Genomic DNA, 18,018 nt, shown 5'->3' with positions numbered 1-18,018 from the left:
CATGAATTAGCTTTCATGGTGCCTTACAGAACTAATATAATACCCTTAGTGTTGTGGGTTTAGAAAGGAAATTTGCTCTCTTGGATGACCATAGTGAGATACCCCATCATTTCTTGCTACTATCAAATACAACTGCTATTTTATTACATACAGTGGTTAATTGATTACTGATATGGATTGCATTCAAGATGTCGCCCAGTGGCATGAAGCTAAGGAAGCAACCTTTACCCACTTCATTGCTCCTGCTGCAGCACACTGAAATTCTGCTCTTGGGAATAGGGTTGTCGACTCCATCTATGGAAATTGCTGAAAATTGAGGGTGGCGCTCTGGGGAGGTCAGCGTTTGGGGAGGGGAGAGATCTTAGTGGAGACATCATTCCATACAGAGACGACCATTTCCTCTAAGGGAACTGACCTCTATAGTCTGGAGATCAGCTGGAATTCCAGGGGAATTCCAGGCCTAAGTTGAATGATAGCAGCCATACCTGGGAGTTAACAGATCATCAGGAACAATGTGAGGGTCAAAGTGGGAAATCTGCAGTGGGAGGGTAGGAGTAGACAAAAATTGCCCTTCTCATCAGTCAGTGAGAATGTTGATGTTAGTACCATTAAATTGGTGGAATGGCATGTTTAGATTGAGCCTATAAACAACACTCAGTGAGAATTCTTGTGCTTGAACCAAGATGAACAGAGTAAAGCTGAGTTTACTAGTGATTATAAGACATGGCTTTTTCTTCACAACCATTATAAGACATATTGGGGACGTCTTTTAAAAAAGTGTCTCTTTTTTTGTCTGGAAAGCATAGACAAACAAACTGTTTGAGCAGGAAACATCTTATTTCTCCTGCCCAATCTGCAAACTCTCACTTTTGTTTTCTCCCACCAGCCATGTTCTGATGCTTGAATCCTCTGTGCCACCCACCATTTGGTGATGTTTCCCTAGGATTTTTGCTCTGCTGTCATCACAGCTGGATACCTCTTCAGTGAATAAAGTACATGAATGGACTCAGCTTCTCCTACCAATTACAGCAATGTATTGTTTTCTATTTTTAATTTTTTTTTCAGGGAGGTAGCTTCGAAACTGCAAAACTTGATATGAGAATCATTCTCATATCAAGTCTTTGTAGTTTCAAAGCTACCTCCCCAAAAATAAAAAGGGGAAACCACACATTGCCATAATCCGCACGAGAAGCCAAGTCCATGTGCATATTTTATTCACTGAAAAGGCACCCAGCCATGATGCCAGCAGAGCAAACGTCCCAGGGGAACTTCACTAAATGGCAGTAGGAAAGAACTGGGGACATGGCTTTAGAACAGTTCGTATTCCTGCATGTGCAGGCCAGCGATACATCAATTCACTTCCATTTCAGCTTATACAGAGAGAGAGAGAGCTGAAATGTCAAATAACAGTAGCATTAATGAAGTGTTTTTCTCCCCTCTGGAAGTAGAGGACAGAAAACAAGTCATATTAACAAAAGTCATGCCTCCAAATAGGTGACTAGGAAAAGTCGGAGGAGAAAATCATCTTCTTGCTATAAACAAGATTTGTTTCAAATTGTTTTCTCACAGGCAATGCATTCTGATGACGTATTTGTAACACTCATGGCTTCCCCAAAGTATTTATTGTAGACCATACTATAGTTTCATTTGAATTCAAAACCAATGTAGAATTTTGTTTACAATCACTCATTTCAGTTCAACTATAAAAAAACCTCATTTTCTGGTTGCCCAGAGATTCCAATGTTATATCTACAGGTTTTCATTTTAAATTTTGTTTTACTAAAGGTGTCATTTTTAACAGTGTTCCAGACACCAACTGCAACACTGTTCTAGAAGCTTCTGTTTCTTACTGGGACTACCAGTAATGGCGACATTGGGTAACCTATGTTGCTGGGCGCAAGTTATTTTGGTTATGTGGGGGGTGTCAAATTGCCCCCCCTCTGCTCCTCACCCCACCAAAGCCAAGTTCCATGTGCTGGCTCATCAGCACCGCCACGCTGGCAGCCAACCGCCGACCTGCTGCCTGAACTGCCTCGTCTCTCTTCGGGATTTCCCTGCCCACGACATCATCCTGACCTGGTGCCTTGGCTTGTCTCTCTTTGGCCTCTGTCTCTTGGCCCTGCATACATCGTCTGAGCAGGCAGCTAAGCAGGAAGCCGAGCAGGAAGACGTTGGCAGGACTGAGGGACAGAATCCAAAGAGAGATCACGAGGAGGCAACAGCTGAGCTGAGCAGGAGGGAGGCCAGACCAGAAGTGGATAACTTTTGCAAGAAGCCTTATTGTAGGGTGCGGAGCAGAGCAGTGTAGAGCAGGGGAGAAAAGGTAACTCAGAGGAAGGGGCTGGAGTGGAGACCCTGACCCGAAGCAGTGAAGCTGGATTCTCTAGGGAGTTGGGATCTGTTTCCCCTGGTTTGGGGATCTAGTCAGTTCCCTTGGGCCCTTTCTCTCCTTGGGATGGTTCACTCTAACAAATTGCAACTTTTATTCTTTATTTGAGCGGGTTTGTGTCTGTCCTGCCTCTCCCCAAGCCACTACAAGGACTGGATCTGCTAGACTCTTATTTCCCCTCCACTTCCTGGGATTTTATGTCTGCTTTTATGGGGATGAGGGAAAGTATGTCTGCTTTTATGGGGATGGGGTTATTTATTGCTCTGACCCACAAGGGACTGCACCGTGCAGAGGCTGTACCTGGAAATTGTCTGTATGTATTGTGGAAAAAAAACTTTTTTCATTTTGATGCTGTCTTGCTGCATAATATGATCTCTGGGGGAGGAGGAAAACTGCAGAGGTTGTCTGCAGAAGCAGCCAGAGTGTGCATCAGGGGGCATTCACTTGGACCAGAAAGCATTAGGAGAAAAGGAAGGGAGTAGAGTGGGGCTCCCAATCAGAGAAGTCTCTCCCCCCAGCCTCCCCTGCCTGCATTGCAAAGCTCTGGGTCATGTGGTTGGCGCTACATTGAAATGCAGAACGCTGCAGGTTGGAAATTGATTCGAGAGAGCACCCCATCACCACCCCTTTTCCCCTTCCCCACTCTCCCTCTCCTTCAAGGGATCTTAATTGCAAGAGAAAGCTCATGCATTCCTTGAAGGCATCTGGCCGGCCCCACAGCACAGACACACACCAGAGGGTATTTCAGTGTATTTGGGAGGAATTGCCCACTGGAAGGCTGTGCTTGTTATTCCGGTGACATGGGGAGCAGGCATAAAAACAGGCATCCGAGTTTATGGGGGAGGATTTTGGAGAGCTTTCTGTAGGGCAAGAGTTGGAAGTGAGATTTCAGTTAAAGAAAAAGATAGGTCAGGGGGAGGGCCTTGGCTGGGATTTGTGAAATAATTAAAGGGATGGAAACCATGCATCTTTTCTCACTAGAAATCAGGCCGGCCAGTGCAACAGGCTGGCTTCAAGTTCTGGGCAGAGGGTGAAAAAAGATACTTATGCACATGGTGTGTGGTGAACTTACAGAACTTACTGCCACTGGTTTACATGACTTTAAAATGGGATCAAGCAAACTCACAGAGAGTCTGACAAACAGATAAATTGAACCTCCATGTTCAGTGGTACTGTATCTTGGGGTAATTACTGCTGGGGAACCATGTGGGGACCAGGTTGCTGGCCTTCCCAAGGGCAAACTTCTTGGCTGCTGAAGCGATCATGATGCTGAGCTAGATGGTCCAGCAGGACTCTTCTAGTGATTTTATGTTTGGCCTGGGAATCAAATTACAACTAAGGGCAGCTTATAGTGTTTGAGAGTGGGAAATTGCTTTTTTTAAAAAAAGCATCTTGGATGCTTTCAAACCTTTCTGTTTTGTTCCTCCTGCATAGACCTGTTCTTTATATTAAACTGTACTGTGTGTGTATTTTTCACAGCAGTAATAAAACATTTTAAAGCATTTTGATAATGGTGTCAACAAATTTTATTTCCGCTGTGTGGCATGGCCCATTGCTGTGTTCAAATTTGTGAGTTGGGGCATGTTCCATAACGTGATGGTGATTGTGATGCACTTCCATCAGTGGAACAGAACATTTCTGCCTGACCTATCTCAGAGAATAATTTCAAGTAGTTCAGCAGGAAATGGGAGGCAGAAGGGAAGCACCTTTTGTTAGTGGAAGCTGAACTTTGGTGACTCTACATTAACATAGTAAGTGTGTGAGAGTCCAGATGTTTATATCAGTTTATTGAAAGTAGCATTGAATAAGACTTTGAATAAAAAGTAATATATAGAAAATATTTAACACATGCTACTATCATTGCGGAAACATTTTACATAAGCTTTCTTTATGCTGATTATCCTATCATATTTTCTTTTCTCTTTTCCTAGATGTACATCCAGACAACAACACTTACAGTGTCCATGAGTTTAAGTGCTTCTGTATCTCTGGGCATGCTCTATATGCCCAAAGTTTATATTATCATTTTTCATCCAGAGCAAAATGTTCAAAAACGCAAGAGGAGCTTCAAGGCTGTTGTGACAGCAGCCACAATGCAAAGCAAGCTGATCCAAAAGGGGAATGACAGACCAAATGGAGAGGTCAAAACTGAACTTTGTGAAAGTCTTGAAACCAACAGTAAGTCATCCGTAGACTTAACCATGGTCAAGAGTGGCAGCACTTCCTAATAGATGTACGTTCACAGGAATGCTTAATAAACCACAATTTTTTCTTGGCTTGCTCTGCATGAAGTGAGAGATGTGTTGGAATTCATGTGCCCACTATTTAAATGCACTTTAAAAAATAACATTCATGTAAACAACTATTCAATTTAAGATTACATCAGGATTATATTAGATTACATTTTAGCATTCATTTAATACATAAGTCATGCCATTACATGACATTTGTTCCAAGTTTCAATATTTCTTGATACAACTACCAACCTCATGATCTCACTTTCGGACCATGTTGCACAACTTAGCAACTTAGCATCTTCTACATGCTTTCTTCAAGCAGTCTTGTGAAGGATCACATGTAGGTAGGGAATTATTATGGTTTATTGGTTATATTTCTGTTGTGAACCGCCCTGAGCCCTCTGGGGGAGGGCGGTATATAAGCCTAATAAATAAATAAATAAAATAAATACATGTTGCTTGGTCCAGATAATTCTTTTTATTAAGAACATCTCAAATGAGACAAACCAATGTGCAAGCTTTTCAGTTCTACAGAACTTTTCATCCTGCTGGATCTTCATTTCTTTCTACAAGATGCATTTTACTTTTTTTATTTTTTATTTTTATTTTTTTAATCATCCTTATTTTTTTTAAATCATCCAGCCAATGAACACAAAGAACACAAAAGCTTGCATATTTTTGTGACATTTTGGTTGGTCTTCTAAGAAAAGGCAGTTATACAGCATTTGTTTTGGGATTTTGCTTTGGACCAGTATAGCTATCTGCAAGATCCTGTTGCATGGAAAAACGTTTCTATTTATTATAAAAAAAAGGTAGTTATTTGCTTGGGACACAGTGATGCAGCTATAGATTTTTTATGAGGTGGGTTCGGGGGCAGGGCCATGCCTCCCCAAGCCCCTCCCCTGGCCTCAGTGCTTATAAAAGCAGCTCTCCAAGGCCAGGGACAGCAGAATCCCCTGCCCCACCTACCCCCCACCAGCTGCCTTCCCTCTGGGCAGAGGAGTAGCTAGGAAAAATGGAGCCCTGTGCAAAAACTGGGTTTCGCGCCCCCACTTCCTCCAATGGGCGGCCGCTGTGATGCTGGAATCCACCCCCAAACAGGATCACTTTCAATAGTGTTTAAACTAGGGAGCCCAGATTCTCCTTTTAAATCCACCTTAATGAGAGAATCTGGGGTCCCCAGTTAAAACAACATTGAAAGTGGTGCTGTTTTGGGGTGGATTATCCCCCACCCTGAAACAGCATCACTTTCAATGTTTAAACTGGGGACCTCAGATTCTCCCTTTAAATCCATGCTGAAGGGGGTGGATTTAAAAGGAGAATCTGGGGAAATTTGGGGGGTGCCTACTGTCAGTGGTGCAATTGTTAAGCTAGCAGCACCAAACTTTCAGGGTATCTTTAGGAGACTGTTCTTGATGATACCACCCAGGTATGGTGAAATTTGTCTTAGGGGGTCCAAAGTTATGGACCCTCAAAGGTTTAGCCCCATCTCCTATTAGCTCCCTTTGGAAACAATGGGGGATGGGGCATCCTCTTTGGGAGTCCATAACTTTGGACCCCCTGAACCAAACCTCACCAAACCTGGGTGGTGTCATTAGGAGAGGCTCCCAAAAAGTCCCTGAAATTTTGGTGCTGCTAGCCTAAAAACTGCACCCCCTGCAGGCTAAAAACTGAAAAACACATTAAAAATACAAAAAAACCACTAACGGGGCGGAGCTTTGGGCATGTAATGGGGGGTTTAAACCCGGTAAACCATCCCCCTTACCAACGTCTTTGCTGGGACACAAATAGAAATCCTGAACATATTTAATTGAGAGTAAGTTCTTTTTAACTGAGTAGGCCTCACTCCTGACTAGACATCCATAGAATTGGCCTGTAAGTGGTTGATGATATTAGTAATCTCTTATCTGTTTTCCAAGCCTTCCTGTATGAATTTTGCTTTTCTATTAACAAAATGAATAAGTAGTGAAAGTTGAATTTTTATCATCTGAAAATGGTCCTTGAATCCTGGCACATCTCTCAATAACTTTCTTTAAAGTAGGGTAGATCTGGTACCCTATGGCAGCATGTAGTCAAAGCATGATATATGGAACTTACTTAAAAGTCTAATGATCTGAGGAGTCAAAGGCCACGTTTTTTTTAAAAAAAATCATTGATGTGAATGATTTCCAATAATGTTCTGATTGATGCCTGCCTAATAGAAAGTTGGCCATAAGTTGTTCATTTTCATTGTCTTATCCATCCTTTAAAAAATGCCCAAGAGTATTAGCAAAAAGTCCTAAGTTCCTGCTCTCTGATTTCTTCAGGCTCTGAGAGAAATTACATCTGATTCAAAGGAAGGATATGTGTAAACAAACAAATGGTGTTATTAGTCACTACTGGAAATACTGGGGTGGTTCCAACCATCCTTCAGGCAAAGGAGCCTTCCTCCAAAACTGAGAGCCACTTTATTCAATGAAAGAGCTGCTGGAGAAAGGCTTCAGACTTTGCTCAGTGGAGAGGGAGGCTATGGGTAGCATCCACCCCAATAAAGCATGATGCATGAACTATAATGGGCATGATAATGTTTTTAGACAAATTTAACCTGCGTGGGGGTGGACAAAGTACAGTGGTAACACCAGTGCTTCAAGGTAGCTCCTGTGTTTTGAAAATATGCTTGTGGTTCAGAAGAACTCACTTCAGTAGTAGCCATGTAAGACCAGCTGTCTTTTTAGAGAGAGCCCTTCCCCCTTCACACAACAGTTTCTCAACTTGCATGGTTATTAATCCTCATAACTCAGGAAATAAGATTCCTAGGTTTGGAAAGATCTTTAAAACTTTCTCTATCATGGGATCCATCTCTGCCAGATCATGGGATCCATCTCTGCCAGATCATGGGATCCACCCTACATATAAAAGTGAGCTATGTTACATTTACTACTATGTCAAACTTTCTGGTGAAAGTCTCAATAAGTTGCTGTGGTTAGAGTCGCCTGACACAAGAGCAGGAAGGACTCATATTTCACTTGTGTACAGCAGCCATATGAGTGATGAGTGACAGGGAGGATCATGTCATATGGGAAGTGGGGACACAATTATCTTCACAAAGACTATCACTGCTGGTTTATAGAAGAGAGAGTGTCTATGGGTACAGTGTTTCTTTTCCATGCCTGACAAACAAGCTGCATATTTCGTCTGTTACAGAATTAAATAAGGAGCATTGTCCTGATTTACTTTTCATCTCCCTGATTTTGATTTGTGTGGAAACTGAAAGAAGTTGTTTGAATTTCCTGTGTAAATTAGCGTTAATGAGTGAATCTGCTAAAGGAGAGCTACGTCCCTAAGCTCTTTAAACTGTGATCATTCACTAGCAATGCTGCAACTGGGAATGTGTTCCAGTAGCATACATGATATGCAGCAAAATACACACTTACTGAAGTGACTGTCTTGACTTAGGCTTTGAATAATCACTGTGATTTTAATACATATCTCCAGCATCTGCCTTTTAAGACTTTGACCCATGTTCTGTAAAGTGCCACCAGGAGGAAAATTCAAAAGTCAACATTTTTCTACTCTGGAGCTTTCCCAGCCCCTAAATAATTGAGCTGTCTTGACTGAAACACCGGCACTCAAGAGTTCTCTCTGCTTTTTCAAATGCCATCTTGTAGCTATTAAATGGTCTTAACTTTCTTCCTTTCTGCAAAAATCATTATTTGTGGAAACTTGTAGAGCTTCTGATATGCTGATAGGCAAACTGCTCTAAAGGCTCTTTTTTAAACTCAGGAACTATAATAGTACCAGAACAGCATACAGCAAATGCTCCTTCTTGCTAACAGTTGTGACCCTTGGGTCTCAAATTACTTTTACAATATGACAGTGGCAGAATTCTAGTCTTGAAAAGTGATGACGTAATTAGAAAAAAGCATACAGTAGGCAAAAGACTCAGGAAGAACAACCTGATTCAAAATGGGTTTACCTGGAATAAATTCAGAATAGGTGTGCTTGGCATTAGGTCCTACAACATTTGGATTCTGACCCTGGTTTTGACTCATGTGACCTCAGAGAACTTTTACAGTACATTTTAAATTGAGCTGAAACTGCTTTAGCAGCTCTAGAGTCTTCTAAACCATCCTGTGAGTGATCTTACATAAACATCAATTGCTTTTGATTCTTTCTTGTTCAACTGATGCTACATTATTATGTTAATGTTTGGTCATTATCATGATAAAAGGAAATACATTTTTGTAATGTGAGCTTTCTGGTCAAGATAGGTTCCAGTAAGAATTATATTATGAATCAAAAAATGCCCCAAGGTTATCAAGAAGGCATTTTAAAAAAGCAGATTCTTATTCCTTACACACTGCTGTAGCTTATAGGTTCCTTGGTTCAAAGTGAGCGCAATAAAATTTGATGAGCTTTTCTTTGTTTTTACTTAAAAACATTAAAATGCAGATATTTAGCATACAGAATTTCTACAGTGCTTTAAATCTTAAAAGACTATTAAAATCTTCACGATTTACCTACCTACCTACATACCTATCTTACCTTACCTTACCTACCTAGGAATCCCTTCAGCAGTGCTCTCTACATAACAAATTGCTTACTTAAATACAGAACAGGTATAAAAATCAATACGATCCATATTTTTTGCTGTATATAATCTGAAGGATTACCAACATTTATGCATGGTGGGTTTCAATTGCCTGCCATCTCACAAATACAAAGTCAGTCAGTTTTAACAGATTAAATATTTTCTAGATGTTAAACATCCATATTAAGTAATTGGCAGATTACCAGTTATTAGCAATAAGCAACTGCTGTTAAGAATTCAAAATCAATTTTTATGGTCAGATGCTACTAACTCTCCAATAGACAGGAACATACCTACAGTAAACAGTGCTTGGGGCAAGCAGTGAAACTGAGCCTATCCCCGTGCCATGGTTTGCAGATAGCCTGGTGCGTGCACACACACATACCCACACTAGCATTGATGTGTATAACCAGCAGCTGGACTCCAACAAAAGATGGCCTCCCTCTCTCCCCTGCTTCCAACTCAATGTTCCACAAGAGGAGGAAGCTTGGTGCCCACTGTGGGCATCTAGGAAGGGGAAATAGGGTTCTTGAACACCCCATCTTTGTCCTGGTTCCCACCTTGCACTGGGTTCCTCAGACAGACACTTTGTGCTGAGTGGGTCCTCCTTGAAATGTTTTCAAAGTCTCCTCACCCATATGCTCATGCACTCCACCTAAATGTGAGGAGAACAGCCTGGACATCACTCTTAGCACTGTCTCCTGGCTCAGTAGCCACAAGACCTGCATCTCCACCTTGGCCAACTGGGAAGCACCTGTCCTCTGACTCCCCACTCACCAAGGGAGAGGAAGAGACACAAAATACCAGCTGCAGTCATGGCAGGCAGATTTCTCAGACAGACAGTGCAGAAGCAGCTCTGATAAGACACTGTAGGGTGCCTCTTCCTCTCAGCTCTCATCACCTAAGGGGATGTAGGGAGCTGCGGCAGCCAAATGGGGGAGGGGGGAGGAGGCCACACAGGATCCCAATACTGGTGGAGAATTAAGGGGGCCATGTCTGCCAGTCCCTGACTGGCCGCAGGATGCAACAGAGTTCAGGGGGCAAGAGGCTCAGCCAGCCAAATATCTGCCCCCCACAAAATGTGAGCAAGTGGTGCCTGAGGCCTGTGATCCCCTCCTAGATCTGCTACTGCCAACACACCAAGGAGCAATGCTTTTCATTCTCAGACAGTGCAGTCCTAAGAAGGTGGGGTAGTTGTGGCACAGCTGCACCATCTACAAGTGGCGTATGCAGCTCAGTGGGCTGAGCCACTGTCAAGGACCTAACCCAGCCCTTGGTGGGGGGGGGGGAGCAACTCTTAGCACTGTGGGCTCTGAACCAGAAACTCCAAGATATCAAAATTATTTAAAAAAATTATTAAAGTAAAATACTGAAATGCAAAATTAAATAACAGTGAAATAATGTATTGTCGAAGGCTTTCACAGTCGTATTCAACTGGTTGTGATGGGTTTTCTGGGCTGTATGGCAGTGGTCTGGTAGATCTTGTTCCTGACGTTTCGCCTGCATCAGTGGCTGGCATCTTCAGAGATGTATCACGGTGTTACACACTGTGTCTAGTTTCACAAAAACAGTGAAATACTTCAAGGTGCAGACAGTGACACTAAAAACAACAAAACTAGCTTCTACATATCAAGTGAACTCTTATAAGCAAAACGGTACTAGATGTCTCAAGTGTATGTGAGAATTCCATTAAAGTTGCATGCAGAGTGGAGGATAAGGAAAGTAGAGATTAAGCAAAAGAGGTGCTGAGCAACACTGTAGGTACTAATTTATTATTTTTCTGACCACAACAGGTGACTATTAACTGACCAATGAGGGCACATTATTAATCGGAACTTTCTGGGCCTCATTAACTATGAGTTCCCCTCTCTCATACAAAACAAAACTTTCTCCTATGTTCTCAAAACAACCAGTTTCAGCTGGATCAAATCAACAAGGATGATACCACAATTCTCACAAGGCACACAGTAACCTTGAACAGAGAAGCACTCAGTTAACAAATGGTACCTCCAAGTTTGAACTTTGGTAACTCATGAGAGGAGACAGGATTTTTCTAGACCAGGGGTAGGGAACCTGCGGCTCTCCAGATGTTCAGGAACTACAATTCCCATCAGCCCCTACCAGCATGGCCAATTGGCCATGCTGGTAGGGGCTGATGGGAATTGTAGTTCCTGAACATCTGGAGAGCCGCAGGTTCCCTACCCCTGTTCTAGACTTTCAGCTTTCAGAATGGACTCTCTCTTGACAGCCACTGATTTTGCTGGTGTCAGAATGCCCCAGAATGGCTCAGGAATCCAGCTAAAGCTGGCACCACCCCCAGGAATGCCTCCTTCATGCCAGCATGGGCTCCTGCTCAGAGAAGTGCTGGTGCCACAGCTGTGTTGGTGCCTGGGCACTGAGCTTCCAGGTGGCTCCCCTGCACCAATGTAAGTACCCCTGCCACAGCACAAATGCCCCTTACACTGGCATAAGTGACATTGACACTGGTGCTGGGATCACACTGCCTTCTGAGGGATTTCCCCATCAGGATTGCACTGTTAATATCTCATAACCACTTGCATGTTTAATTTCCAACAAAGCTTTCTGCCAATAAATCTCTATAGACAAGGCCACCACATAGGCCTAAAAACTGCATTACATTTCCAACAAGATGGCATGACTTCTAAATCTGACTCAATGTGCCATCAAATTCCATATTTCATTGCAGGATGTTTCTGGATATCAATACAAATCCCTCATCAGTTATTATACAATTTAACATCTCACCCCATTTTGTTAGGTCTGTTAGGGATGCCCTTTGACAAACATTGGTAAAGAGATTAGTATAACTTTACAGTCAAAATATTGAAACCAATTTAATTAACACTTTTCTCCATCAGATTATCTAAAGAGATGCATTGGTCATTAATTAGCACATCTAAAAGCCTAGTACAATAATTTCCTACCCATGTGTCCTGTGGAGTGACAGTTTTACATTCTGCAATTATAAATAAACAGCTTCAGTGAAGAATTGAATGGACTACTAAAGACACTTGCCCTAATGTGGATGACCCAGGATAGCCCAATCTCAGAAGCTAAGCAGAGTCTACCCTATTTTGTTATTGTGATGGGAGACCACCAAGGAAGTTCAAGATTGCTACACAGAGGCAGGCAATGCCTCACAGCACATCTTTTGCCTTTAAAGATGTATGGAGTCACCTTAAGTCAGCTGTGAATTGAGGACACATTACACACACACATTTAAATTTCATTTAATGTATATAAGAGACAGTGTAGTAAAGTGGTTAAGAATGTCAGACTCTAATGTGGAGAACCAGGCTTCCTCACAGTTCTCTCAGAATTTTCTTAGCCCCAACTTAGCCCCAAGATGTCTGTTGTAGTGAGGAGAAGGGAAGGCAGTCGTAAGCTACTTTAAGTTTCCTTAAAGGTAGAAAGAAGTAAGTTTTAAAACCAATAAATATGTGCTACATGTCACTTTGTAAGTCCTTTTCTCACAGGTTCTTTAAACCTTGTTTGCAGTCTGTAAGCAGATGTTTTAGGCCGTATCTGCATGGCCCGTTTACGACGGCCTGGGGGCGCCAAAAAAGGCACCCCCAGGCCGCCGTTCGCACAGGCGCCTCTGCTGCAACGCAGCAGCGGCGACCTGACGCCTCTTCCCTCCCCCCAGGGCGGCGTCAAGCCGCCCTAAACAACAACCCTTTAAAGGGTTGTTGTTGGGGAGGGATCGTCTTACCTGCGGTGCGAACGCGCCGCCCGGAAGATTTCTCCCGCCCACTTGCTGTAATCCCGTCGCCTGCGGGCGTCAGCCCGCCCATACACTGTCCTCCGACCTCCAGGGGTCGGGAGGGCAGCGCAGGCAGAACGCACCGCAGGCTTAACTGAAGACACACGAAGGGCGAGAAAGAGGCTCCGTTCGCGGAGCAGCCCTGCCTTCTCGCTCCCGTTGCCTGCTCGCACGCTTGCATGCGAGCAGGCTCCCGCCCCCACGCCGACGGAACTCCTGCCGGAGTGGGGGCGCGAGGGGGCCGTGCAGAAACGGCCTTAGAGTTTCCAGAAGGATAAAAGCACAACAATAACAACAAAACCATCAAAGCAAAACAGATTTTGGAAAACTCAGATTAAAGCTTCATTAATGGCAGGAGGACAATGCATTATCCTTAAGGTGTGTCAAACCTTCAAAAACATTCATTTGCCATTGGAAGGTGAAGTAGCTCAAAGAGCCTATATGAAAGGCACCTTGAAATACCAGGAATGATACACCAGTGTTCTAAACAGTATTATAGGGTCTTCTCATTTTATGGGACCACTTATAAAGGTGCTTTAATTTAGCTGCTTGAAAATATTTCTAAACATTTAGACAAAACAGGCCTCCTTCTTCCTTCTTTCTATTTTATTATAATAGTTAACATAAAGTCTTCTTCTTCTAGTTAACTTAATTCTTGTTTTCGTAACTAAATGCAATTATTTTTGCTGATCTTGAGTAGGTGTTGTTGTTTTTTAAAGCCAAAATAAAATATTTAGTAGCACTATCATTTTACTCTGGCTACTCTTTCAAACCAAGATGTTAGTAATGAGGACTAAGTCTTAAACATGCCTGATCATAACTTTGAGGAATCCTCTTCAGCTGGACCTACAGGATTATCAGTTAACCAGATATCCAAATCCTGTATTTGATGACCAATGGATTCCTGAGATATTAAACATGTCCTCTTTAGTTTTCAAATCTAAATTTAATACCAACATACATTTACTTTACAGCCTGAGACTGCTGTGAACTCTTTTGATATTGTACCTTGACCTAACCAGTACTACTGGAGATTCTGTGCAGATGGAAAACAGAAAATATTTTTTAAAATTATATATTTTATTTGTCTGTAAAACTGCCCATAGTTGAGTGTAAAAAGTTTTTTAAAAATCAAGAATCTAAAAAAGTCAATTCCAGCTAATCAAACTTTCATAGAATTTACTAGAATTCCAAATAATTTATCAAAGAGTTCTGAGATTCAAGTGTCATTAAAATCAAATAATTTGTAGCATAGCTTTTGTGGGAATAGACATGTCAATGGCAGGAACTATTATCCAGTTAAAGTGACCTTGATTTTTATCTCCCTATCAGAAAATGCATGTAATATACTGGGAATAATATTCAGATAATTTGATCTCTACAATACTAGGAACATAAATGCTAATCAGTCCCAGTTTTTCTCACCAGCCTTCCCTCATATTATAAACCTCCCACAAGGATATGTTTTTAACATCCTCTACTAAAAATGTATTTGTGGGTTTAAGAAAACAACCACTTTTTTTCTTCTTTACATCTTAAGGTTCTGCGTAGATAGCAGCTAATTTTAATGTACTTAAATAGGATGAATACTGATCTTTAGTGTTTATTTTGTGAAGTTTCTGTATATCAATAACTGCCCATAGCAACTATTTTTCATTAAGTAGGAATGTTTAAACCATTAATATTTAATGACACAATTTTACTTTCTCCATAAAAGATGGTGCATAGAGTACAGCACAATCCACAAAACTCATAAATTGATAAAAAATAACTTGTTTGGAAGCAACTGTCTCTAATAGCTACCAATTTATATGGAATTTGTTGTTGCCAAAATCTGTCAAAAAATTCGTTTCTGAGTCCAGAAATACTAGGGTTCAGATTCAATGAACAGAACAATGGAAATGATATCATTACCATCAGATCTACTATTTCTTGTTATCTTTTCCACAGTGGATCCAACTGTGCATTAACAATTTCATTTATATCAATGCTATTCAACCTCCCAAGGAAGCATTTGTTTTAACAAATCTTCAACTTTTAGTTTGGTTCTAATTGTTTGAAGTCTACCACCTACTAAATTCTATTGATACCCTAAAAGGGTAAACCATTTATAATAAATATTTTGGGTGGACAGTATTCTTAAAAATTTGAAGTCAAGTCATTTTTGAAGAGTTGTGGGTGATAAATCAGACAAATATTAAACTTATTGATCTTCCTTTGTTGTGTCAGATTATAGTGATACAACATTCAATTGATTAGTTTTAACAAACTGACTTTGGAATTCATCTAAAGTATCCCATTTTCAATGCCTGTGGAGAGATCTTAGAGTTAATTCTGTATGCTCTTCCAACAGTTATATTTTCATTAAGTTTGAGCTGTGTATGGATGTGAAAGTTTCTTCCAAAAACATTATCTCACTCAGCCTGTGCCTTTACACCTTTTCATTTTTATGCTATGAAGCCAACTTCTGTGATCTAAAATTTACCCATCATTCTGTAGTCTAGACATTTAAGTTGACACTGCTTCCATTGTTGTTCTGCTCTAAATTAAACTTTTTTCAAGTTTTAATTTCTCTAATTTCTCCCTAGACTACTTTTGTATTCATTGTGTAGAATCCAACATCTTCATACATTGTGTCAGTGTACTTTTTGCTTCTTCTAAATCTGAGTCATTTTTCTAATTTATTTAATCTACTAATACTTTTTTACAATTGTCCAATGTAATAATTAAATTTCACTCAAAAGAAGCAAACTGCTAGTGCAGCATTTGCCTAATATTATCAAGGAATCATAATATATACTTCAAAATAGGCATCATAATATATACTTCAAAATTAGATTTTTGCATGTACTGTAGTTATAATAACACTTCCAAGGTTTTTCTTTAAAATATGGATGTTATCACATCATTATATACATTATTTTTCCCAGTTGCAGACACTTAATTAGAAATTCATAATCTTCCAACCAATCTAAAAAAAAGATATCAATGCTCTACTATTGTTTCTTGTCTGGCCATAAGCTCATGACTGAACTCAACCACCTCTATAACGTCAGCCTTGGGATCAAAGCAAGGCTACTTAATGGGCCTGACATCTCAAAGGATCAATGGAGGCCAGCCGGCCAGATGTTGCAGCTCCTTGCCCAGCGATTCTTCACCACAGTGAGAATATACTGTCGAAGGCTTGGCACTACCAAGGACACTGCAGTTCCAAACAGCCAGCACAGAAGCCACTACAGCTGATACCCCAAGACTAGCACTTCCAGTAAAGCCAGGCTAGGCTTTGAATGGCAAACGGCTCTCACAATGAAGTGTGGGGGTAACAGCAAATCCTTCCAGTAGCCAGAATGCAGTTTTCCTGGCCCCAACTGATGAAATCATCAGCCAGCACCAGAAAACTAGCAGGTGACTTCAGTAACACTGGAGATTCATACAGGGTTAGCCAGAAGGTGGGATTACCTGAAGCTGGAAGCAGGCTGGAAGTCAGGCCAGAACCAAGGAGCAAGGAAACTGAGTAATGAAAAAGCAAGAATGATTGAATGGGAAGGGAGCTGGGATGGGCAAGGGGAATAACAGGAAGGGTCTTACCATGACATACCTGTGAAGATGCCAACCACAGTCAGAAGCAGAAATTTCCAGATTGTGGCCACACAACCTGAAAAACCCACAACAGACAGTATTTGAAGCATGTTTTCCAAATCTTTGGCTATAGTTCTCTGCTTGGTTACTTGGGAGTAAGCCCACTGAACACAGTGGTTTCCTCCTATCGAAAAGACTGTTGCATTTTTGGTTTGATTTAGCTCTCTCATTTGATTCCAAGGTACTTAACTGACTAAAAGAAGTTTGTTAGTTCCTTGAGTTCTTCATGCCAAATTTACAACCATCTCTGGTCACCTATGGCTGGCAAGCGTGATTCATCATTGTAATTGTGAATTGACCCACAGCCTTTAAATCCAAGATACCAGCTGCTGAGGCTTTGAAATACCTAAATGGAAGCAGTAAAAAAGAATTGACAGGAAAGTTATCAACTTTACAAATCTTGCATACACATGGTTAAGATGATGCCTAGTTTCAGCTCATTTTTAACACTGGAAGACATTGATACATAGTTGTTGTCACCAACTTCAAGAACATTTTAAATACACAGATTTGCATTGTTGTTCTTGATTGCATTCATCCCAAGTGAAATGCTGACTCATAAAACAATTGCAGCATAAAAAAGAGAATAGTTGTAGGTAGCTAAAATGTTTCACAAAACCCTGCCCCCTCAGCTTCTCTTTCATGTATGTGTTCATATTCAGATCCAAAGGACTGCCAAACAAAATCTAGAAATCAGTAGTAGTATTGGTGGTGGGAATATGGAAGGATGACATAACTCCTGCAGGAAACCAGGAAGCTATGTAGGCAATTCTAGAAATTGCTCTATGGAGGAGAGTAGTTGGGAAATAAATTTGTGGAGCATTTTAGCTATCAGCAGAGGTCCTCTTTTCATGCTGTAATTGTTTTGCGAGTCAACATTCTTCTACTATATGCCAGTTCGGGGTTTCCACCAAAAGCGATATAGAAATACTGTGGACATTACTTTTATTTTTAATTTGTCTCACATGGTCTCACAGAATAGCAATGGGCAAAGACAACTGCTAATGGAAGACCTCCTGCCATTGTGGGAGACCTCACAGCCATAAACTTTAATCAGCTGCTGCATCAACATGAAATTTGTTCCCTTTTAAAACTCTTATTCCTTTTTCTTTCTGTAAAAAGGGATACTCTTACCTAGCTTTGGTTATGTGCTGTCATCACTGAGGAGAAATGAATGGAAAGCCCATCTCATTGTCCCACAGGACAACATTACTTAATTGCAGAACAAAAATAATGGTTCTAAAAGAAAAATGTAGCAGTAGCGCATCAGCTGATTGGAATAACATAGACCCTGACAAGCAAGTAGCAATGCCAGTCTCCACAAACATTGCCCCTAATTCTACAGGAATTTCCAAGGCCAGAGTTTGCAGCCCTACCAGTAAGTCCTGGGAAATTTGTT

The 18,018-nt window shown here is 41.2% G+C and overlaps 1 protein-coding gene across 5 annotated transcripts in view; it reads left to right on the top strand.

The window, feature by feature from the left end:
* Nucleotides 1–18,018, top strand: part of GRM8 (glutamate metabotropic receptor 8) — a 687,726-nt gene that overhangs the window by 657,980 nt on the left and 11,728 nt on the right. For 4 of the 5 annotated variants that reach the window (XM_048499900.1, XM_048499895.1, XM_048499897.1 and 1 more), the window contains exon 10: nucleotides 4,321–4,622. In XM_048499900.1, coding sequence (XP_048355857.1) covers nucleotides 4,321–4,617 — 297 coding nt within the window. In that variant the 3' untranslated portion in view covers nucleotides 4,618–4,622. The remainder of the gene's footprint in view (nucleotides 1–4,320; nucleotides 4,623–18,018) is intronic. The other variant, XM_048499896.1, reaches the window with a different exon arrangement.

This window comes from Sphaerodactylus townsendi, linkage group LG06, assembly GCF_021028975.2.
Source record: "Sphaerodactylus townsendi isolate TG3544 linkage group LG06, MPM_Stown_v2.3, whole genome shotgun sequence".
Lineage (NCBI taxonomy): Eukaryota > Metazoa > Chordata > Lepidosauria > Squamata > Sphaerodactylidae > Sphaerodactylus > Sphaerodactylus townsendi.
Note: the sequence above shows the minus strand (reverse complement) of the source record. Positions and strands in the feature narration are given on the sequence as shown.